The sequence below is a fragment of the Leucoraja erinacea genome, chromosome 8 (genome assembly GCF_028641065.1).
Source record: "Leucoraja erinacea ecotype New England chromosome 8, Leri_hhj_1, whole genome shotgun sequence".
Lineage (NCBI taxonomy): Eukaryota > Metazoa > Chordata > Chondrichthyes > Rajiformes > Rajidae > Leucoraja > Leucoraja erinaceus.
The window spans coordinates 56,037,955-56,062,613 of record NC_073384.1 but is presented as its reverse complement, the minus strand read 5'-3'; the positions used below and the strand labels follow the sequence as shown (position 1 = coordinate 56,062,613).

The window sequence follows — 24,659 nt, the reverse complement described above, 5'->3', positions numbered from 1 at the left end:
TAATGTCACTGTTGAGCAATTTAAGATGTTAAGACATAACTAGCAACACTGCCGCAGGGGAACAATGGAGGCAAATCAGTTGGAAAGTGTAAGTTAACATGGGAATCTGCTCAGTATATCGAGATTTCATTGCTGGTAGAATTTTGTGTGACTTCTATTTCTGTTTTGGAAGTAAGTTCCATTTAGTGCAAACAGTTATGTTTCAATATAAAAGAAAATATCGGGCTAGAGAGCTTGAAGGGAAGACATTGGATCTTATTTCCCCAAAACAGATTGTTTAGACTAATGTCAGAGGTCACAATGCTAAAATTTTGGAGTAGAACTTGAAATCACCCACTTCAGGCTTCAGTGGGGGTAGGGGAAGGGTGGTGTAGTGATCGGAGTCATGAATCGGGGAGAAAAGCCAGGAAACAAAAACAGGATTGCTCGAAGAACTCAGCCAGTCATGCAGTATCCAGAGAAAGAGAAACCAATTAACATATCAGGTTGAAGACGCTTCATAGGAACTGAGAAAATAGAAGATTCACATAGCAGAGAAGGATGGGGAGGGCAATGGGTGGAACAAAGAGAATCTCTAATAGGGTGAAATGATGGACAGAATGGTCTCTTTAATGTGTTGCTAATCTTGTGAAATCGGGGAAATGTTATATTGTGGTATCTACTGGGAAGTTCTGAACAGGCCAGAATATACAAATAAAAGATGAAAAAAGAATAGAGAGGAATGACAAGCACAAATGGCCTATTCTAATACAAACCAGAAGAGCAAGTTATCTTTGAAGTTGAAGCATTAATATTGGAGTGCTACACTAGTGTCTGTGGCCTCTTGCACTCTTTACAATGAAGAAGGGTGCAGGAGAGATATGGAAAGTAATTTGTTAAGTGCAAACTTGTCATGACTATGAAAAGGTTGTATAAATGAGAAACTAAAACTCCCTTCTAGGTTTTATGAAAGTATTTTCATTTTTAAATAGTTAAAGACTGATATGTTTAACACTGCTAGCTATTCCCAGTAGAAAAGGAAGCATTGGGGGGTCTGGAGCCTTACAGGACAGTAAATTGGGACAAAGCACGGCAGAAGGAGCTGTGCGTCCAAATACAGCACCTTCTGTGTCAACTGGTGTCATCTCTACTGAAGGATCTGCTAGATTGGGTAAGAATGTTTCTCATTTTCCTCTGTTTATAATTGTAGTTACACCCACGTTTTTTTTTCCATTAAACCCTGGGATTAATACCTGTTTTGATGCAATTATGAATCATCTGAATATGCCTCGTGTGTAACAATCTTTGCTGCAACTGGAGCATGTCACTATTGACGTGCTCTTGGAAGATTTGTCCCAGATTATTGATTCAATGAATTATCACAGTTCTGAATTATACTACCCAGATATGAAATGCAATGGAATGTTGACCATATATGTCAATTTAACAGTTGCACCAAATTATTTTTGTGCTTGCAGGATTTTTGTTTGTTTTTCAACTTTTGGGATAGTTCTTCCTCATGAGAGGCTAGAAAATGTCCAAGGTAGACAAAAGTGCTGGAGAAACTCAGCGGGTGCGGCAGCATCTATGGAGGGAAGGAACCCGTTGAGTTTCTCCAGCACTTTTGTCTACCTTCGATTGTCCAACATCTGCAGTTCCTTCTTAAATAGAAAATGTCCAGATGGTTTTCAAAATGTACTGTGAATAACAATCTGATGTTTTAAAAACTATTGTTGTTCTTTTGATTTAACAACTGATTAAATTGTACCAGCTTGAGAGAGGGTTATGATTTGAAGAACAAATATTACATGCTGTTCATCATATTTAGATATTGATAGAGCTGAGGGATATGAAAATGGGACTGGAAAATGGTATTTGAACGAGAAAATCAGCCACGATCTTGCTGAATGGCAGAACAGGCCCAAGGGGCCGACTGGTCTACTCCTGCTCCTATATTTGGCTGGTTCCGAATTGCTAGGCAACTTGCTCCAAAATTGCAGAATAGAGATGGGTCAGTTCTTTCAAAAGCTAGTTTCCAACTGCTGTACCATTGTTCCTTGTGGGCTAACCAGTTGAAATATGATGTTCAACTGAATGAATGAATTTATTAATTGTGAGACATAAGGATCTCCATCTTTACCTGAATGAAGAATTTTTTATCCAGATCTGTAATCTAATCAAGTCTGCGTCCACCCTAACTCAGCCCACTGGGCCACGAAGGTCCCAGCAGGGCAGTCAATTAGTCCCATTGCCCCTTGCATCATGCTGTGAAATCATATAAATTTCAATCATTTTTGTTGTGGACAGATTTTGTATCTCCTCTGAAATGAAATACTTGATGTATGGCTTTGATTTTTCTTTCTATTATATAATGCAGTCTTATTTTTGGCAGGTACAGTGGTTGATCCCCGGAAGGTTCTGATAGTTGCTGGTCATCACAATTGGATTGTAGTAGCTTATGCACACTTTGTGGTCTGTTACAGGTACCGGAGAGTCATTACAGTTATCATTCTGTACATAGTGGTCATAATCAATTTACTAAATGATATCAAAGTTTGCTGTTCTCAGGTGTTTTTTAAAAAGGTCCATAAGTAATCTGCAGCTGACACTGCATTTGGAGTTTCCTATTGCAGATCTGGCATGTATATAAATTGTCATGCATAAAACATTCCATAACAACCTAATTAAAATATCAGTGCACAGCATAAGACACTACAGCATAGGAATTATATTGAAGCACTCGAAAGTACACGTCTCCATCTTGAGCTGCATAAATAATTTTTGTTCTAGATCTTTAATCAAATCAAGTCTGCACCCACCCCAACTCACACACAGTCTGAATTGTCAAGTCAGTTTATCACTTCCTCCAGAGATGCTGTCTGACCTGTTGAGTTACTCCAGTACTTTGTGTTTCACTCCGAGGTTGTGCCTCATGCATTTGGCTATCTTGAGACTCTGCCCACCAGCAATGCTTTGACAATTATCCAATGTCCCATGGCATTTACAGCCAATTTACGGCAGCTTTCAGCATCTCTAAAGTCAATTTCTAGCTCCATAATCTTCCATCAGCTTACTCATGTTAGCTTTTTAATTTCTTTCAGCAATATCCCCAAATCTTCACAGGTAAATTAAGTGGGTGTGGTAACATAGTGGTTATGTTGCTGGACTATGAACTGGGAGCCCTAAATTAATAATCCAATAATTGTTGAGTTCAGATTCAACTGTAGAATGGGGGAATTTATTTTCAAACTTTGTTTTAAAGAAGAATGTGTTAAATAAGAAGCAAATGTCAATAATAACTGTTACTCTAATGGAGGGGGGGGGGGGAGATTTCTCGTTGACTTTAGTTTTTACAGTTAAAATTAATCTGATGTTCTGCTTCTGTAAAGTCAGCCCCAAGGCTCTGCCTCAGCTGCCTGTTCCCAAGCAAAGCAATCTGTTGTTATTTAAATGATCCTCACAAAGGAAATAAAACCTTAAAGGTAGCACTCATCTGCAATGGAATAATGATCACAATGAGCTCCTCGTTCTGAAACCTGGGACCAATTTTATTTGGTGCCCAGCTTTGGACCACTGCCAGTTTATGCGGTTTCACTGACTCGTAACTAACTACCAGTTCCACTTTGGATGACAGCTCCTCCTGGTTCTGGATTTGATTCGAGATTTAATCACATCATTTACATTGCTGTAAAACTGACTGGTTAAGTCATCATAGCAGATAGTGAGCAAAAAGCAATCCAACTCAGATCTTAACAACTCTCAAATTAAGAAGAGAAAATGTCAGCAGAGCAGGCAGCATTTTTGGCAAGAGAAGCGAATGTCTCATTTGATGACTTTCTGTGAGATCAGGGACTAGTTTCCACGTACTCCTCTTTCCACTCCCATTTGCAGCATGTCATTACTGTGGTTCTCAGTCCTCTTTGGTATCCCATCCAAAAATAATTGTTGTTCATGTGGAAACTCAGCATGGAGTAGAATAAAGTTACTTGATGATGGGCCATGCAATTGCTAAAGGTGGAATGAAGGCAATTCAGATGATAAATAAGCAACTATAAATGTATTCTAAATAATTATTATCAGATTACATTTACCTTGAAGTTATTACTGTCAGAGAGCAAGAGAGTAAAGAATAAAATATAGTTAAAAGAGAAGAGTAAATTAATCTGCATATTCACATAAATCTTACTAAATAATGTTTTTTTTTCTAGAATTAAGGAGTCTTCTGGGTGGCAGCAGGTATTTACAAGCCCTTACCTTGACTGGACAATCGAGCGAGTGGCAGTAAATGCTAAAGTTGTTGGGGGTCCTCTTGGTGATAAAGACAAGATGGTAGCTGTTGCGTCGGATAGCAGCATAATCCTATGGAGTATTCAGGATGGAGGCAACGGCAATGAAATCGGTATGTACTAGAAAGTGTGGGATAATACAACATTACTTTTCATTAATTTGGGGCTGCAGCTATTTGAAGAGACGAACAATGCACTCAATTTCACACTTTTCAATATGGCATGAATCCAGCCAATAATGAGGACCTAATTTGGATGCTTAATTTTACCATTTGCTGGATCTTGAGCATAACCTGTGAAAGATCCAATGTAAATAACGGGAATTAGCCATGAATGAAGTGGTGCGTACTTGTGAGTGTTCCTAACCTGGTTAGAGGAAAGGACGTTACCACTGGAGTATTAAACATACTTTTATTACCTCGAGCAGTTATTTTATCGGTCTTCTAGTTCCAATCCGTCCATGAGTCTGTGGTTTGTATTTTTTGTTATCTGTACTTTTATCACCACAAGGAGCAAGGAGGATTGGGAATTGGTTTTTAATCCTGTAAAAGCTGGTCTGCAAATTAATTAGATTACAGAAGATCTGTATCACTGTTACCTTTACTCATCATTACTGCATATCCCAGAATATCTTTTGCCGTACAAATTTATTTTCCAGCGTTCGCAAGTCATTTGGAAAAGAGAGTTCCAGGTTTTCATTTCCTATTCTGTGGAACAAGCAAGTCAGTAATTTTAGGACAGTGTCCTTTTTTTGTTAGGGTTTTATCAGGGAGGAAATAGACTTTCTGTACATGATTTATGAAATAATTTTCTTTGCTTAAAGTCTTCATTTAGAAAACACTTCAGTCTTTTAAATTCAGGAGACTGTACAGATTAGATCAGATTAGTTTATTGTCATATACACCAGGGTGCAATGAAATTCTTTGTTCATGTGAAGCTCAGAGTTAACCAAGTATATGCAATTTGATTTTAATTTCTTAAAAACATCTGGCAGTCTGCCCTTGGTCCATCCTTTTATCACACGCTTCTCTAGTTTTCAACTTTTCAACTTTTATATTTATCTTCAAAACCTGGCTGACCAAACCCTGACACCAGCTGTTTATTGCAGCAGTTAGCGTAAAACCCATCAGCCATCACAGCTAATGATGGGAACTTCTCACTACCCTCCTAATGCTTTATACTACCTTAATAATTAACTTTCAGCAATGGTAAATCTTTTTTAAATGTGCACATTTTTTTTTTTTCACATGTCATTTTTTGTGACGGGTTTGCCTTGTTTGAGCCAAAGATTATAGAGCATCTTTGGTTTGAGCTTTGACAATTTTTATGATATTTAGAGTAAGAACAATTGTGCACCAGTAATTGGATACATTATCTTAAACTGGAATCTTCTGATAATCTAAGGATAATTGAATTGTTGAGGCTGTAGTGTTGATACTTCAGCTTTGATTTTCTGTGATCCAGATTAGCTGATTTTGCTGGTAGATGCGTGAGAGATGCACTTGGCCACAATCCTGGTGGAGGATAGGAAAGGTTAGTTCATTCTAATACTATACGGTAGTATTAGTATGTGCAGCAGCTTTTACATTTTATATGATCAACTATTGGCCTAGTTGTATTGAGCTAAATGACTGCCACTTTGCCAGAAAACACTCTACAATGTTGCATGACAGGAATCCCCATTTGACAGGTATCAGAGAGAGAGCTTCCATCCATGGATAGACAGTTTAGCATCTTCAGGATAACTTGAAACAGAAGTTTTGCAGAAAAGGTGCTATTGCATGCAAGGTAAGGTAGCGGGCTACCATAGGAAAATATTTCATTTAACTTTCTTCATGAGATCAGAAGCCTCCAGCTCGCTAGTTTCCTGATTATTTCCTGTTTATAATTCACATTTTCAGTTTTGCAGTGTTTCAGCTTTGTGAATTTTCTGGCTGTTTACTTCTCCGTTAAATTTAAGGCTTCCTAAAGAGGGCAGAGTTTCTGAAAATTCCCGATTCTGCATTTTTGACATCTATTGTTTCTTTGCTATGAACTGCGCTGGATATTTCTACAGGGACAAAACCAGCAAATAAGCAGATTTAGGTGTCAACCCAAATCTATTTCAGAATAGCTTCTAATGCATATTTTGAAAATAAATTAAAGTAAGTGATCACCATTACTGTGCCTGCCTGTAAGGTTGTCATTCCTATGCTGGGCTAGGGAGATGGTTCCTCTCCCCAGGTGAATTTATTACAAGTTACCAGTTGTCAACATACAATTGGTAAAAGTAGGCTTAATTTGCACAACAGATGTTCATGCAAATTGTAGCATTATTTAATTGGCATGAATATTTATGACACTTGACGAGCATGAGGCTGAGAGTGGAATTAAGCATGGTAGACGTTCCTGCAGAAATGCTAGAAACATCCCCACAACTTAGCTCAGAAGAGATTGATCCTCTTTTAAAGGGAGATTTTTGATTTTAAAATACTTTTTTCCAATATGTCCCTAAAGTATATGATAGAAAATGATTTTTTTTTTGTATTTTTTTTAAAAGAAGAATGCTTATGTTGCAAGTATGAAAAGCCGTACACTGCAGTGACATTGACTTTCACCGAGAGACAGGAGTGAGGAAAAACACCATTTAGACTTTTTAAACGTTTTAGGGCCTGATGTTGTCTTTTTTATTACATGCCCTACTGTGGAGGTTCAAAACTGGTGCTCAGATTTTAAAATGTGCAAGGCTACACTACTTCAGAATAAACTTGCGAAATTGCTGAATCAGCAGTCGGAATAAAAGTTCATTGTCTGAATGCAGTATATAGATTAGATTAGATTAGATTCCTTTATTGTCATTTAGACCTTTCGGTCTGAACGAAATTATGTTGCCTGCAGTCATACACAGAACCAATAAAAACAAAACATACAATAAACACAAATTAAACATCCACCACAGTGAGTTCACCAAGCACATCCTCGCTGTGATGGAGGCAAAGTCTTTAGTCTCCGTCTCTTCCCTCCTTGTTCTCCCTCTGCGCTGAGGCGATTGATCCAGGCCGGAGATGCCGCCCTCCAGTCCAGCGGACCTCTGTGGTGATGTCGCGAAAGCCGGAACGCCGTCTCCGTTCCGAGACGGCCCGCCACAGCATCAGCTCCGGGCCGCTGCCCCAGCTCCGGGACCCGCAGTCTCCGCTCCGGGCCTCCGCCCCAGCTCCGGGACCCGCAGTCTCCGCTCCGGGCCTCCGCCCCAGCTCCGGGTCCCGCAGTCTCTGCTCCGGGCCTCCGCCCCAGCTCCGGGTCCCGCAGTCTCCGCTCCGGGCCGCTGCCCCAGCTCCGGGTCCCGCAGTCTCCGCTCCGGGCTGCTGCCCCAGCTCCGGGCAGCCGCCCCAACTCCGGGCCGCTGCCCCAACTCCGGGTCCCACAGTCTCAGCTCCGAGCCACGCTGCATCAGCTCCAGGCCGCCGCCGAAAGCCAGAACGCTGCACCAGCAAGTCGGGCCACCGCTGCCTTAGCCCCGAAGACGGCCAGCCTCTTGTTGCAGTGAAGGAGAAATTGTCCTGTGTTGAAAATGTTTGCATGGATATACAACAGAAAAAAATGGTCAACGAGATGTGTGTGCTACCTGGTTTATTCTGAGACTAAAATATTCTTTCACTTTTTAATATTGGATCATAAATACTGTCTTTACATTTTCTCCAGCACACCCCATTATCATGGATAGTAAGCAATCATTATAAAAGCATAAAACATCACTATAACTTCCAACTGTATACAGCCAAACTAGTTATTTAGTTAGGTAGTTATCAGTGAAAAGCTTAAAGCAGCCACTTGGAAAACTCCAGCTACGTTTAAACATCGGCAACAGCAAAGTGAGATTTCTGTAAAGTGCAGTTTTAGCGCTACTAAGTTAAAATGATATTATTGGTCATCGCTAATTGAATGAACATCTTTGGGAGAAAGGACATTATATTCAATAAGGGCTGAATTCATGTTTCAATTTTTGCTGTGTTCAGGAGGTAAAATTTGAATTGATTTTTGATTTCCTGATGTGCTGGGGACTTGGGTTGGGTATGCAGTATGCTTATTGCAGCGATTTTTATTCATCTGCAGCAATAATGTTATTGCTGGGTTAATTGGCTATGTAAACAGTCCAAATATGATTGCAGTGCACAAGATTGATTTTAGATCAGGTATTTATAGACGTATTGTAAACATTACAGTTAATGAACTTTGGAATTATCTGAACTGCTAAAGTATTGAGGCAAAGGGATACTGAATGCAGCATCAAGGATGCATCAAATACACAGATGCCTTGCAGAATATCTTGTTACTGGCAATGAGGTTGTACAGGGAGATCGCAATTCCTCAAATGGTGGAATTGTCCATTGCTGATTATCACGAAGGTGGGGATGGAAATAACTGAGAAAATAATCCTATGTTGTTGTAGACAAAAATTCTGGAGAAACTCAGCGGGTGAGGCAACATCTATAGAGCGTAGGACTAGGTGACGTTTCAGGTCAAGACCCTTCTGTGTTGTTGTATTCTTTCAGTGGTGTAAACTGTTTAATAACTTAATTAGATCAGGAAAGTTAACACAGTGGCAAGTTCCACTACATCCTGATTTATGTTTTAATCCAACTACTTCACTTTACTTTTTATATCTATCCAGGTTATGTTGCAAATACATCTATCGTGTCTGGGTATTCAATGGTTATCTAACCAGCCACCACTCACGTTTAACTTTATCTGAAATTATACCTCTTTGTAATAGTTTATCCATTGTTAAAGGTTAGCTCCTTACATTATCAAACATGACAAATATTATGAATGCCCCCTTGAATAAATTTTACATCTAACATTGGATTTATTTCACAAGCATGTGCCTTGGATTTACCTCACTGATATGGAGAAAAGTGGCAAGTGGGTCATATTTAGCAAGGAAGTTTGGGAAAGCCATGAGAAACAATGATGGCACGGGACTTGGAAGTGGTGATTCTGATCAAAACACTTTCCCTACTTGTACAAGGTACATGAAATGCATCTTTGCAGTTGTTTGTTCATGAGCAACAAGCATTTAGATCTGTTTAGAGGTGTGAGCACAGGTGGTGTAAATTGCTACATGCAATTATGCATAGATAACGTTTGCGCAAATGACCAAGTCTTGTATGATTATGGATCGAATGAACATTAATAGTTTGGAATATCTTCCAATTAGAAGGTATTCCTGAGTGCTCTGGGAATGTTTGACAGGCATAGTGTAAGTGATTCATATCTACATTTAAGAAAAGCTGGACCACAAATACTGCAATCATGTTTTTCCGATTGGCCTTGTTCATGGCACAGTTAATATAAATGGAAGGATTTTGAATATATTCCTTTAAAAATTTCAGATAGGTTGTTATGCTTTAGTGTTGATGCAATGTAAGACCATGCAAATAAGGTGTCTATTACTGGCCTTGTATGTTTGTGGGCTGACTGGAAAAAATGACCCTGGAGCATAGAACTTGAATACTGTGGTCTTTGATAGCATTCAAAGCAGGAAGACAGAGAAAATAATCTGACAGCCCTTGCAGTTCCTTCCATACAGGCAACCCCTGCGTTACAAGAGGGTTGTATTCCTAGGAAACGGTACATATCATGATTTTCCATAAGGCAAAACCATATGATCCGTACATGCACCAAACGTGGGTTGAAAACAAATTTTGATATTTTTCACATACATTCAGTAAGAGCAAATTTTTTTTCATATGACACATTCTGAGGTAATAATTTATGAAATCTGTAAGGACAAATTTCCCTTACCCAAGGAACTGTGATGCGTGGGCCATCTGTGTATTTGAATTAATTCTCCTGTTTTGTTTAAGCAGCTGTGAAAGCTGCCAAAATAAAGTACCTCGTGAACAATGATAGTAGTGTTGTCCTGAGGGGAATAAAGTGCACAGAGCAACCACATGGTTGTTGCTACATTAGTCTGAAAAAGCATGCCACTTTAATTCTCAATCCCACTCCTCTTCGGAGCTGTCTGTCTGCTATTTCTTCCACTGCCTTGGTTGGGCCCAGTGCAAATGAGAATACCATCATTTTATCTTCTGTTTAGGCACTTTGCAATCTTCTGGAATGAGCATTGAATTTTCCAACTTCAGGTAAACTATTCTCTCCTTTTCCTTTCTTGTAAGTTTTCTTTCAAATGTCATTACTTATGCTCATCATTTGATCTGTCTTAACCTTTCGCCACTCTCACTTCTCCCGCAGCTCTTCTGAAAATTGACACCCTTCCATTCATACCCATGTTTAAGGAAAGGTCACATACTCAACATGTGAATTGTTTTTCCACAAATACTGCTCGACTGAGTTCTTCCAGCATTTTCGCTTCTGTTTCAGATTCCAGCATCTGCAGTTTTACTTGTTTTCTTAAAGACCTGCATGCACCTTGTGCAAATACACTGCTTATGAACGTGGTAATTGTTATAACCAGGTATAATTGGTGAGGCTTGTTTATTCATACGTATCCTAACTGGTGTTATTGACTGCAAAGTGAAAAGGAAATGGAATGGAGGAGAATAAAAGGAAGAGCCACCTATGTGTGAGAAATTTAACACTGCCAAGTGTGACAATGCTCTCTAGTGAGTTTGAGGATCAACAAAAATATATGTAATAGAGCATTAACACAACTATTAATTCTAGGATAAGGTTTGATGATTTAGCAACAGTCATGTTTGCTTTTCTGTTTTGTAGGTGTGTTTAGTCTTGGTGTTCCAGTGGATGCACTCTTCTTCATTGGTAATCAGCTAGTTGCAACTAGTCACACTGGGAAAGTGGGCGTGTGGAATGCAGTTACTCAACATTGGCAGGTAAGCTGCATCAATGAAAGAATATGTAAACTTAATTTCTGTGTTCAACCTAATACCATCACTACCAGTTTGGTATGAGATGAAGGAACTATGTTATTTTTATGGCTACCTTGCATTCAGAAGTTATAAATGCGATTTGGCCCAAAATGAATAGTTTTCACATTCTGAATCAATCATATAATAAACAAAGGTACACAAAAATGCTGGAGAAACTCAGCGGGTGCAGCAGCATCTATGGAGCGAAGGAAATAGGCGACGTTTCGGGCCAAAACCCTTCTTCAGACTGATGGGGGGGGGGGGGGAGAAGGAAGGAGAAAGGGAGGAGGAGGAGCCCGAGGGCGGGGGGATGGGAGGAGACAGCTCGAGGGTTAAGGAAGGGGAGGAGACAGCAAGGGCTAGCAAAACTGGGAGAATTGAATGTTCCATACGTTGGTATAATAAACAAAGGTTTATTGAAAGCATATTCTAGTGCCTCATGCCAAAAACGTTAACATTGTTATATAAGCAGATATTTGCCAAATTCTTCTGAAACACCTGGTAAATAGATGTCCTACTTCAAATCTCCTTTGTTCCTGCATAGCTTAGGATACGCAGTATCCAAATGCTAGAAATATAGCTGTGAAGAATTTATTTTTTAAATGTTGCTGAGTACAAAACAGCTGACTCAGTAGGTGAGACATAATGGGGCTAAAATACCACCACCAGCACAAATTATTATTATTTTTTTGCTGTGTTGTCAGTACAAGAGGTTAAAATACCTTTGTCCAAAACTTCTGCTTCATTTCATTCAAATAATTATGCCCAAGCTGTCGATGCAGTTTGAAATTTGTGCCGGATGTAAGCTGTGAGGGATGAAAGGCAATGTTGACTTTTGGAGAATTCGAGCCTGTAACATTAATTGGTCTGTCTACATACATCGACGGATATATTTTCAATCTTTAACAAGCTGAAATAAACTTGCTAAATGTGGACGATATAATTGTTAAGAATTAAATCATTGGAAGGGAATATAATTTAAAGATGAAACAGGTTCTGAAAGACAAGTGATAGAAAAGTCCACCACTCTATGCCCCTGTTTGATGGATAGTGAAACTATTGTGTTTCTGTTTTATGCCTCAAGGACATCTGTTTACCTTGGGTACTCAAAAATGCTGGAGAAACTCAGCGGGTGCAACAGCATCTATGGAGCGAAGGAACCTTTCCTGGCAGCAAATTATAGCACATTCAACAATATTTTACAAAATGAAATGTTAATTTACGGGCATAACATCGATTTGGTAAATGTTTAGGAGAAACAAATTGAGTTACTGTATAATTTAACAATTACAGAAGCACATGTTAATTAAAGGCATGAATTTGAAGACATAATTGAAGACAGGGAAAATTGTTTCTGATGAACTTGAATGATGTTTTTGAGGAGGTACTAAGGAACAAAATTAAAATTCCTTTCAGCTGTCCGTAAAGGGTCATAAAAACCAATGGAACCCAAGGGGAAATTAGTCAGATATTTGGATCCAAATTTAATGTTAACATCATGCAAAGGGAAATGGTCATTGACTGCTTTCATGATGGAAGGTTACAGTGCAGTGTGTGTGGGTTGATGCATGTTCTGCACTAATGTTTAGCCTTATGGTATGAAATTGAGCATACGGGACATAATTAACATGTTAGAAATGACACAAAAGTTAACCATGTGTTTTGACAGTGAGGAAGTGTTCTGTAACCTGCATGAAGAAATCGTTGGGCTAGTTAGGTGAACAAAAGAAGAGGCAAATACTGTTCATGACAGAGATGTGTAGGTAATGGATTTGGGAGCATAACTAATATAAGAGAACATTCAAAAGTGATGGCTGGACACACTGAAGACTAGAGGGCTGTAGGGATTGTGTATGGACACAGCACTGATGAGATAGTAGGGCTGGTAGACAGAGTGGTGAAGAAGGAAGGTCATGGTGAAAATGTAGAAACTGCAAAGCCAACACCTAGAATTTTGGGTGACACGTTGCAGGCAGGATGTGATAGCAACAGAGAAGGTTCAGTGTACTGAGAATTTTTTGGAAGTGTGGAATTTTCTAGGCTGCTTTATTTACATAACATTTTATTAAGCTGGATTTCCTTTATGGTGAAGGAGATTCAAACTATTTTATATTATGGGAGGCCTGGATAATGTGAATAATGAGAAAGCATTTCACGTAGCAAGGCCCATATCTGGGCTCATAGATTTAAAGTAACAGGATCGGAGAGAGTTAAACTGACTTCACCCCAAGTATGTTAAGTATTAAGAGCAATATCTTCACATCTCTGAATCTTAAAAGGAAGCTGTTCCCTTGGTGAAAGAGTCAAGAACTACAGGACCTAGAATAAAGTGGGTTGGCAAAAGAACCAAAATGAGACCAAATGGTTAAGAGCTGAAATACACTGCCATCTATAGATGTGACATGTGCTTGGATCCAGTATCACTATTATAACATTGTTTTAGTTTCTATTAATGTAAATTTCACTTTAAAAGATATGATCCAATTTGCACTTGAAATTGTGTTCAAATTTGCAGGTACAGGAAGTTGTCCCTATCACCAGCTGTGACACAGCAGGAACATTCCTTTTGCTGGGCTGTAATAACGGATCAATATATTACATAGGTAGGACATCTTCAAATCATCTGTTAACTACCTGTAGTGATGAGTAACTAGCATGGATGGGTGATGGCACAGAGTCACAGTAATGAATAACTACATTGGCAGGGATGAGGCAAACAAGGCTGATACTTTTGCTGTGGTACTATCTCAAACCATGCATGGCCTGTATCAAACATCTTTCAGACCAAAGATAGACACAAAATGCAGGAGAAACACAGTGGGACAGGCAGCATCTCTGGAGAGAAGGAATGGGTAACGTTTTGGGTTGGGATCCTTCTTCAGACTGAGAGTCAGGGGAGACGGAACTAGTAGGAAACTAAAGGAAGTGTAAATAAAGAACATTTCATGTGAGGAAAGGACAGTTCAAAGCAGATGCTGTATAATGGTTCATTGTTAGCTGAGGGGAAGGAGACAATATGGCATACAAACAGTAAAATGAATGACAGTGAAACTAATTGGAGAACTAGGGTGGGGGCGGGACGGAGAGAGAGAGAGAGAGAGAGAGCACGAGCAAGGATTACTTGAAGTTAGATAAATCAATATTCATAAGCTGCCCAAGCGAAATATGAGGTGCTGTTCCTCCAATTTGCGTTTGGCTTCACTCTGTTAGTGGAGGAGGCCCAGGATAAAAAGGTCAGTATGGAAATGGGAGTGCGGATTAAGGTGTTTAGCACCAGGCGGACTGAGAGAAGGTGTTCAGCAAAATGATCACCCAGTCTGCGCTTGGCCTCGCCGATATATAGGAGTCCACACCTGGAACTGTAGATGAAGTTGGAGGAGATGCAAATGAACCTCTGCCTCTTCTGAAAGAACTGTCAGGGGTCCTTGGATGAAGTCAAGTGAGGAGGTATAGACCAAGATATGTTGTATAGTCTGACTTCAGGTATTCTCTATTGGCTTCCATTTTACTCCCTTGAATGTTGGCCAGCTGTCCTGCGCACAGAGATGGTTTAAGGCCTTTCAGATGGGCTCCACGTCCTGATACTGCTCAGTCATCCTCATGCCCACATTGGCAGCCACAGTGTGGTGGTCACAGTGGTAGTGCTGTCATGAGAAGATCCTGCATGACTGCGGGTGTTTGTGTGGTATGACAGTATACAAGATATTTGGTGAACCCTTGTTTCTCTGTGGCTGGTGGCGCTATTTCAGTGAGATGTATCAGCTGTTGTGTTGTGCTTGAATACTCCTTGAATCAGAGGCATTCTTACCAGCTTCAAAAGTCCATATTGAAGATAAAGCATGAAATAGTTGTTTGACGTTTGGACTTTTATTTTAGCATCATTGTGAAAATTAGGCATGAAAATACCCCGATTAATGTATTTTTCATGTGGATTACATCATTCATTAATAAAGATATTAATTCCATTCAATATTACAGATATGCAAAAATTTCCTCTCAGGATGAAAGATAATGATCTTCTGGTCACTGAACTTTATCATGATCCATCCAATGATGCCATCACTGCACTAAGTGTGTACCTCACTCCCAAAACAAGTATGTATGTTACATGTGAACAACCCAAGATCAAGTACTGTTTAAAAATCACATATGTGATCAAGTGCAATCATAATTCACTGATGAAAACTAGAGAATACTTAGATAACTGTAACAGGCTGCATAACTCTGCACTTGTAAACTTTGGATGTAAGTGAGTTTCAGCTAGTACATAGTCACCAAATGTATTTTGCTTTATTTGTAGGTGTCAGTGGAAATTGGATTGAGATTGCTTATGGTACCAGTTCTGGTGCAGTGCGTGTAATAGTGCAACATCCTGAAACTGTAGGTTCAGGTCCCCAGCTCTTCCAGACTTTCACAGTTCATCGCAGCCCAGTGACTAAAATCATGCTATCAGAAAAGTATCTGGTATCAGGTAAACGTTATTATTAATTTGAAGAGGCTTATGTCTGCATTTCCGATAATTTGTGCATTAAAATTTGCAGCCTTCCATATTGTATATTTATTAATGTGGTAAGCCTCTTAAGCTCTTTCCCATCCTCAATAATGCAGCGTTTGCAATAACTTGACCGGAAGGCATTAGAACATCCAAAATTAGAAGACAAGATCATGAGTTTAAAAAAATATTGAGCCATCTCTAAGAGTGTTTTCCTACAAGAGTTTCTTCGCATGAGAATGTGTCCACTTATCTCTTAAAACAGTGTTGCCCACTTCAGTAATGTTTTTTGCAAATGTATTCCATGTCTATCAGGTGGTGATACTCTTGCATCTGAAACTCAAAACGTTATGCTCAAATGTCTGAATCATCAATCACAATTGATGTCTGGATCAGTTTGGCCAATGATCTGCACAATCTTCTCCATTTCAATTCAACCAGTCCATCTGAGATGTAATTCAGTTTTCTTCAGTTGTCCCTCAAAACCTGATCCCTGCTATCTAAAATAGTCTATACTCCTGATGGCAATAATATCTTTCAAATGATTAATCCTTCAAACAGAGCACACCACTCCATATTTTATTTTTAGAAAATAACATTTATTATTTCTGTGAAAACTGGTGGCAGTGCCAAATACGAAGGCACTGATTACTCAAACTTGATTCATGTTTTGATAGTGCAGTCACTTTAGGAAATAAACTTTATGTATTTATTCATAAGAAAAATTAACACAATGGAACCTCTAGCATTAAGTTCAACAGAATTGTTTTATTTATGAACATAGTATGTGAAATGTCTCCATAGTTAAACTTACAATAAACTTCAAATATTGGTTTAAATATTGTAATATTTTGCAAGAAATCATCTATGGTAAATATGAAAGTACAAACCTAATATAATGTGTTTGGAAGTGAAGTAAAGGCATTTTTGTTCTTGTACTTGATTTAATGTTAACGTTGTCAAATACTGTTTCTACTTTGATCTTTTACTCTTTAAAAACATGGCGGAAGTGATCGATGATTAATGGTCTCTTACTTGCAGTGTGTGCTGATAACAACCATGTGCGGACTTGGACAGTCACTCGTTTCAGGGGAATGATCTCCACACAACCGGGATCCACTCCATTGGCTTCTTTCAAAATACTTTCACTGGAGGAAACTGAGAGCCATGGAAGTTATACAGCTGGAAATGACATTGGTAAGTACGTGGGTCAATGAGAGAGACCATTGATGTTAAAATAAAAACATTGTTGAGGATATAAAAAAAAACGAGATGATTCTTAGAAATGGAATATCAAATATGATCCCTATCTATTATTTGCACCTTTGGGACACCATTCTTTGGAGATTTGGAGTGATAGTGTGCAAAAAGATGTATTTTACTCTAATTCCAAATAAATGATAAAATATATTGAGTATGATTATGAATTCAATTGCCTGTACATGTGGATTTATAGAACTGTAATCATTAATTAACACCTTTGTCTGAAATGCCTTAATATTGACAATTATAACAAACCGAAAAGCCAGAAAAATACATATGGCAAAGTTGGGACAATGCAATCTGCCTACCTTGTGCTACAGATAAAGGGCTCGCCCATCATTCTTTGTATAAATCAGAAGACATTATTTTCTTTTGGGTTCAAAACAAAAGGACTAATAGCAATGTTATAACTATCTTCAGCTCAGTAAATGAACTGGGGAAAAAAAATCAGAATATTGCTTTAAATTACTCTGACAAGAGAAGGTTTTACAGGTTCGAATTAGTGATTGTTATGGACTTGTGTCAATAATTATTTTCATCATTTGTGTATCAATCATTCTTTGTATGAGGCAATTGTGCACACAAAAAATAAAAATGGGTTGCTCTTAGTTAGGCACTATGTTTGAAGGAGGGATAGACTGGAGAGTTGTTCAGAGTAGTGGAACATGGATGAGTCAGTTGGCATTCCTAAATTATATTTCTGTGATCTTTGGTTAGGCGATAGCCCGATCTAACTGCTACGTGTTACCATATCTTTTTGTTCAGTGGGAAAGGGTCATGTACAAACAAAGAACTGCAGATACAGTTTATCTGTAAAGTAGAACTTTACAGATCTAAAGTTGATACAGTTAATACACAAAAGACACAAAGTACTGGAGTAACTCAGCAGGTCAAGCAGCAGGATAGGTGACGTTTCGGGTTGAGACCTTTCTTCAGATGGATCACAGATTTCAGCAGTGTGAGGGAAGTAAGACTTTTTAAATGCAACACCAGAGGGTCAGCTCCTGAGCCAGCCACAATCGGGTCATTAACCAAAAACTACATAAAATAAATTAGGAATAGACTGAAAGTTCGACTTCCAACTTTGCCTTCAATAAATGCTGTGAGGTTTTTAATGGTGTAAATATCTAAAGTTGATACATTTAAAAGTTAAGATGGTCGCAAATAAAAATTAGAATCAATTTTGATCATAACTCCTACAATCCGCATTTATATGAACAAGATCTTGTATTCTGGCCCAGAGTTGGTGTTAATCCTCAGTGAGGGTTAAAACATTAGACAGCTTAACTTGGAGGTCTGGTACTTAAACATCCCAATGCTAGTAGTCTTGTTAAGAGTAAGGCGGCTGAGATAATAAACTTGTTTACTAAATTCCTGTAAGCAATAATAGTTTTACAGATACTGTGAGAAACTTGCTATTAAGAACCAAATCAAAAATGTTAACATTCATTTTCCAACTTAACTCAATATTCCATTGGTTATTTTATGGGTTTTTTAATAGGACCCTTTGGGGAGAGGGATGATCAACAGGTTTTCATCCAGAAAGTTGTTCCAGTCACGATTAAGCTATTTGTTCGTTTGTCTTCCACGGGGAAAAGGTAATCCATCAGCAAAACTAGTTTCTTATTGCATTTTAGGGAATGATTTATAGAATTAGAAAACCTAATGTTACTTTGATTGCAGGATTTGTGAGATCCAGGCTGTGGATGGCATGACAATAACCGCTTTTACAGTGAGGGAATGTGAAGGCTCTAGCCGGATGGGTTCTCGACCAAGGCGATACCTCTTCACAGGCCATGCTAATGGGAGTATTCAGATGTGGGACCTGACAACGGCCATGGACATGGTAAACAAAGGGGAAGAGAGAGGTGAGATGAAAGCTTGTTACAAAGAAACTTCAATGCAGTTTGGAGTTGCAGTGTTTTCCTTTTTGTTGATATTGGCTGCAGAGATGTGAACCTTCTACTCAATTTCTATTAGACACAATACTTTCACGATCCAGGCAGCAAAAAACACCCCAGAGAATATGGATATTCCCAGGTGTAGAATAGAAATGTCTGGTTTCTATTATATAAGCCAACAAAATTTAACACCACAGCTTCTTGATAAATTTGATTTGTGTTTTGTTGAATTATTTTATTTTCGTTAAACAAGTTCTCTATGTTTTGTTATCCAAGTTACAAAATGTATAATTGACTTGGACATAAATGTAGATGGTTCGGGTTAGTAAGTTTGCAGATTACACCAAAATTGGTGGAGTTGCGGACAGTGAAGGTGGCTCAGCAGGGTATTGATCAGCTACAGAAATGGGCGAAGCCACGTAAGGGTGAGTGAGGTGTTGCACATCAAGGTTGAGTGCAAGGAGAAAGTATATAGTTAATGGCAAGATCCTTGCAGAGATCCCTGAGAGTGCCAACGCAGGTAGAAGGAGTGGTAAAGAAGGCTTATGGTGTGCTTCCCTTCATGGGTGGAAGCATTGAGTATAAGAGTCAAGATGTCATGGTGCAGCGTTATCGGACTTTGGATAGGCCACATTTGGAGCACTGTGTGCAGTTCTGGTCGCCATGTTACCGGAAAGTTGTGGAGGCTTTGGAGAGGGTGCAGAAATGTTTACCAGAATGCTGCCTGGATTAGAGGGTTTTAGCTTTAAGGAGAGGTTAGACAGACTTGACTTGTTGTCTCTGTAACGGCAGAGGTTGAAAGGAGACCTAATAAATAAAATAATGATAAGGCATATATGGTAGATGGTCAGAAACATTCTCCCAGGATGGAAATGTTGAAGACAAGAGGGCGTTGCTTTAAGATAAGAGGGGCAAAGTTTAAAGGAGAGGTGTAGGGCAATATTTTTTACACGGTGTATAGTGTCCTGGAACACAGATGCAACAGTGGCATTTAATAAGCTTTTAGATATACACTGATATGCAGGGACTGGAAGGATATAGATCACGTGCAGACAGAGGCGATTGTATGGTTATAGCTGAACATCAAATGATAATATTGTGCAAGTGAGTCGGTAGCCAAATATTTTTCAGTTGTAATTCTTCATGAGTATAGCTGAAATAAAGGTAGATACTTTTGTAGATTTTAATGCTAGATTTTAATGCCATGCTAACTAAATTATGCGCTCTGCGGAGTTATTCTTGATGCCCATTTTATAGCGATACATGCAGTTCATAAAATCAATCCTTTCTCGTAGATGTTGGAGGCCCCACGGAAGAAGAGCTGCTGAAGTTGCTGGATCAGTGTGATCTGAGCACATCCCGCTGTGTAACTCCCAACATCAGTCCGGCTGCTTCTCTAGTACAACATACCAAACTGCGGGAGTCAAGCTCAAGGTAATAGTTATCAAACAGACTATTTTATTTGCTATCCTTTAGCACCAGGAACAGATTCTTCCAAGAAAAAAACAGACAATTCCATTGGGTATTAGAAGTGGGGAGCTTTTTCTTTAAACTGCTTTTTTTTTTTGTTTTGTCAAAGCAGAAATGCTGTGGCAGCTTTTTTGTTAAAGGCTCTGAATTCACGTGAAACATTCTTACTTCTCAATTGATCATTAATGAGCTGGGTCTCACTTCCTGTCCATTTTGCATGCAATGTTTTAGAAGCACTACAAAGCTCAAGATGGGGAGAGTATCGAAGGGGAAATGACAAATTGCATGTTATCCTGCTTAAGATCCAATGAAATGTTAGAATTAGGGTCTACTTGCAAGAAAAACATATCGGCTCACTAACACTCAATACTAGATTGCTTCCATTAGTCTGTAAACTGAAAACCTGTTTTGATCTGAGAGAAGATTGTAAATTAATGTTTCGGCATAAAGACGGTTTATTATTTATTGATGTCATGGATCTGAAATTTTAATTATTTTTCTCTCTCTACACAGATGATGTGACGAGTATTACTAGAATCTAATACTTGTTTGATTTTCAAAACTTTATTTTGAGTTATTAACTATTAAAACAAGATAGTAGCTAAATAGTAACAGTGGCATTCTGCATATTAAAATTTTTCTATGCTGTGTAATATCAATGCTGCAAAGTCACTTTATATTTTCTTTCTTTCAAGATTGAAATAAATCAATTTTCCTTGCAAATATCACCACATGTATCCTACCATCCTCCAATGAGGCAAAAAATATGTCCTATTTCTTTAATTCAAAATATTATACAAAGGAAAGGGCCTTTGGACCAAGGTGTCACCCCATTTTTCTTGCAAGTAGCTCATAGCCTTCTCCATCTCACTGCTTCAGGGGCTCACGTAAATACTTAAATGTTATGAGTGCACCAGTCTTTTCTAGGGAGAAAAGAATTCTTCCTCAAATCCCCATTAAATCTCCCATTTCTTAGTGTAAAATTTTGTCCTTTGGTTTTGAACACCATTGACAAGGGGAAAGATTTCTCATTGGCTACATACATCCTTAGCTTTCTCTCTGCCAAGGTAAACAAACACAGCCTATTCAGTTTCCGTCGTTAAAATGTTCCATCCCAGGCAACATGCTGGTAAATCTCCTCTGCACCCTTTCCAGTTCAATCGCATCTTTCTTAGGGTCTCGACCTGAAACATCACCCATTCCTTCTCTCCAGAGATGCTGCATGTCCCGCTGAGTTACTCCAGCTTTTTGTGTTTATTTTTGGTTTAAACCAGCATCTGCAGTTCCTTCGTACACATCTTTCTTACCGTCTTGGGAAAGTACTCCAACTGTGGCCACAATCATTGGTGTGCTTCAAACTTGCATGTCTTTTTCCCAAATATTCATTTATTTTATTTATTTGTTTATTTGTTCCGAACAAGTAAAGACATAAATAGGAATAAATAACAACAACAAAATCGAAGTAGTCAAACAATTGGACATTCCAGGCAATATTTGCAAAGCAATGAAAAGCATAAAGCAAAATTTAAATGTCCAACACTTTTTCTTTACAAGCTCGAAAAGGAGTGAGAAGAAGAATAACTTATTTAATCTCACCCCTTCTCCCTAAACCCTTCTTCCATATTTAATAATTAATGAATTAATAATACCCTAGACAATTTTTAGAGGTGCATACAGACATATATATATATATATATATACAAGTAATATGTATGAAGTAACCAAAAAACATAAATAAATAATAAATAAAATAATTTATTTTCACATTATTTCCCCATCTCAGACATTCTCCCACAAGCAGTATCTTTTTAGACTTTTATTTTTAGAGATACAGCATGGAAACAGGCCTTTCGGCCCACCGAGTCCACCGAGACCAGCGATCACCCCGTACACTAACATTATCCTACACACAAGGGACAGTTTACAAATTTACCAAAGCCAATTAACCTACAAACCTGTATGACTTTGGTGTGGGAGAAAAGCTGAGCAAACCCACACAGTCACAGGGAGAATGTACAAACTCCGTAAATACAGCACTCATAGTCAGGATCGAACCCGGGTCTCTGTTGCTGTAAGGCAGCAACTGTGCCACTGTGCCGCCCATGTCACATTCAATTGCCATAGTAAGACCTAGCCTCCCTACAGAAATCTTATCCTGGCCCAAATAAAGAATCATCATCATGCAAAAATTAAATATTATCGGTCTTGGATAATAATTGGCTAAGTTCAATAATAATGGATATTGTAACATTTTTGTAATTGGTGACATTTTTTTTTGCTCAAGGGAAGTAGTCTGATTTGTTTACATTTTGTTTTTACCTCAGTCTTCAGCTTCAAACCTCGGAGGCATTTCATGAAACTGCAACATATGGTTCCGTGAGGCCATACAGGGAGAGCCCACTGCTGGCGAGAGCAAGGCGGACAGAAAGCTTCCATAGTTACCGAGACTTTCAGCCTTTCACGTTCAATAAGAATGTATTAGACAAAGGGAATGCTGGTTCTGAGAGCGAGTCTTCATTACAGCTGGAGGGAGAGGCAAAAATAAGGAAACTTGGAACTGGAGACCTTATCATTAGTGAGCGAAAGAGCCAAGTGAATGAGACTCGAGGAAGCAGGAGTCTGGACGGGACACTAGAAACTCCAAAAGCAGTTGAAGGTGTGACTGAAGTCAGGAAAAAGATACCGGATGAAGAAACGGATAAGTTTGAAAACAAGAAAAAAAACACATTTGAAGGAGGGTTTTTAAGCAGAAAAAAAACTGTTGCAGTCCAGCAGTTGGCATTGTGCCCTGCTGGTGCTGAAGCAGGAAGTGAGCCCCAAGGCACAGCCTCACAGTCACCGACTAAAGTGGCCACTTCTCCTCGCCACAAGAAGGTTGAAGCTGTGTGCCAGGATCAGAGTTCATAAATTATCACTACAGTGGAAACTTGGATTTTAACTAACAAGGACTTTTAATGCTACAGTATTCTCTTGCACCAAATTTGTACACTAAGTACTATTAAGTTCTAAGAATTTATTTCATTTGTCAGTATTATTTTGTTTTTGGTTGCATGAGTGCACACTAAACTCCCGCATAATCTCTGTTACAAAAACTGACAGAATTCCGTCCCTTGTAACTGAGCCTCTCAAAGTTTTACTTCACTTGTTATGCCTTCATTTGCCAGAGTTCCGTTGTCATTTGCTCTAATTTCTAAAACGTTTTGTGCACCGTATGTCCATTCCTGTACGTTGAAGTGGTGCAAATATCGTTCTCATCATCTGTGCGCATTCTTGGCCCTGGATTGCTTCAAACTGCATTTATGTGCAAACAAGGGTGCTACTGCTGATCAGCTTGTGAGCTTAAATATTCATTATGCTACATTCTTTATAAGATTTCCCGTCAAAAATGCTGCAGATATGAATAAACTATATGCATCAAAAGATTACTGAAACATTTTTTATATCGAGCTATATTTAATTGTACTTGGAATATGGGTACTACAAATTTGACACATCTGAGCTAATTTTCATTTCATACCCTGACTGGAATTAGCAATATCACCAGTAGAATTAAAGGCAATCTTTGGTGCAGGCAGAGCTTAAGTCCCGCATTGTAATGAACACAGAATCAAGTCAGCTTGAGATCATAATGAAATAATCTTTCATTTGATATCACCAACAGCTGACTGTTCTAATTTATGGGAAAGAGAGCAGGTTATTAGTATAAGCCATAACTTTAATTACTTGCTTCCTATCCAAGTTGATTGGGACTATTTTTAGATTCATGCTATAATGAAGGCCTTGTATTTAAATGAAAGTTGATTTTTCTGCTTATCTAAGTTCTATGCAATCAAGTGTGTTAAAAGACAAAGCTCAACATAAGCCACTGGAACTATTGGAAAGAGGCCTTTGAATTCTCAATGTGTTAGACCTTAGAAAAGGGTTGGAAAATTGAACATAACTGGATAGCAAATTTGTTGCATACGTGAGACATGTCAATTGTCAAACAATAAGCACTCCACTATCTGTAACAAAAAAACTGGAAATCTTGAAGGAGCTATCTTTGGGCTATTATGTTGTAACACTGCTTTCAACAGTCTGATTTTCTACTTTTTCCAATAAACCACCAAAGTCTCATGTTGGAAATTTCTAGTTATTTTTTCTTAAAGTTTACAAATTCATAGATTTTTGACTCACTTCTACCTCTTTCAGAGCAACTGTTCCTGTGAAGTCATTCTTATTTTAATGTCATATCAGCACAGTGTTTGTGCAAGGTCAGCAATGCAGGGAGGATAACATTTCTCATATTCTGTCAGATATGTCAAAATATCGGATAAAGTTATCAACAGTTATTACTAGAACTTATTTCATGAGCTCTTATTATAGAGGGTTTTTTCAATTAACATGGACCATTAATATC

At 38.5% G+C, this 24,659-nt stretch overlaps 1 protein-coding gene across 1 annotated transcript in view; it reads left to right on the top strand.

Moving 5' to 3' along the window:
* The window catches only part of kctd3 (potassium channel tetramerization domain containing 3), a 52,304-nt gene extending 27,919 nt beyond the window's left edge, over positions 1-24,385 (top strand). Inside the window, exons 7-18 of the mRNA XM_055639740.1 lie at positions 1,001-1,150; positions 2,372-2,462; positions 4,188-4,378; positions 10,983-11,098; positions 13,650-13,737; positions 15,113-15,229; positions 15,435-15,605; positions 16,668-16,823; positions 18,391-18,487; positions 18,573-18,757; positions 20,086-20,224; positions 22,585-24,385. Coding sequence (XP_055495715.1) covers positions 1,001-1,150; positions 2,372-2,462; positions 4,188-4,378; positions 10,983-11,098; positions 13,650-13,737; positions 15,113-15,229; positions 15,435-15,605; positions 16,668-16,823; positions 18,391-18,487; positions 18,573-18,757; positions 20,086-20,224; positions 22,585-23,167 — 2,084 coding nt within the window. The 3' untranslated portion in view covers positions 23,168-24,385. The remainder of the gene's footprint in view (positions 1-1,000; positions 1,151-2,371; positions 2,463-4,187; positions 4,379-10,982; positions 11,099-13,649; positions 13,738-15,112; positions 15,230-15,434; positions 15,606-16,667; positions 16,824-18,390; positions 18,488-18,572; positions 18,758-20,085; positions 20,225-22,584) is intronic.
* The last annotated feature ends 274 nt before the right edge of the window (positions 24,386-24,659 follow it).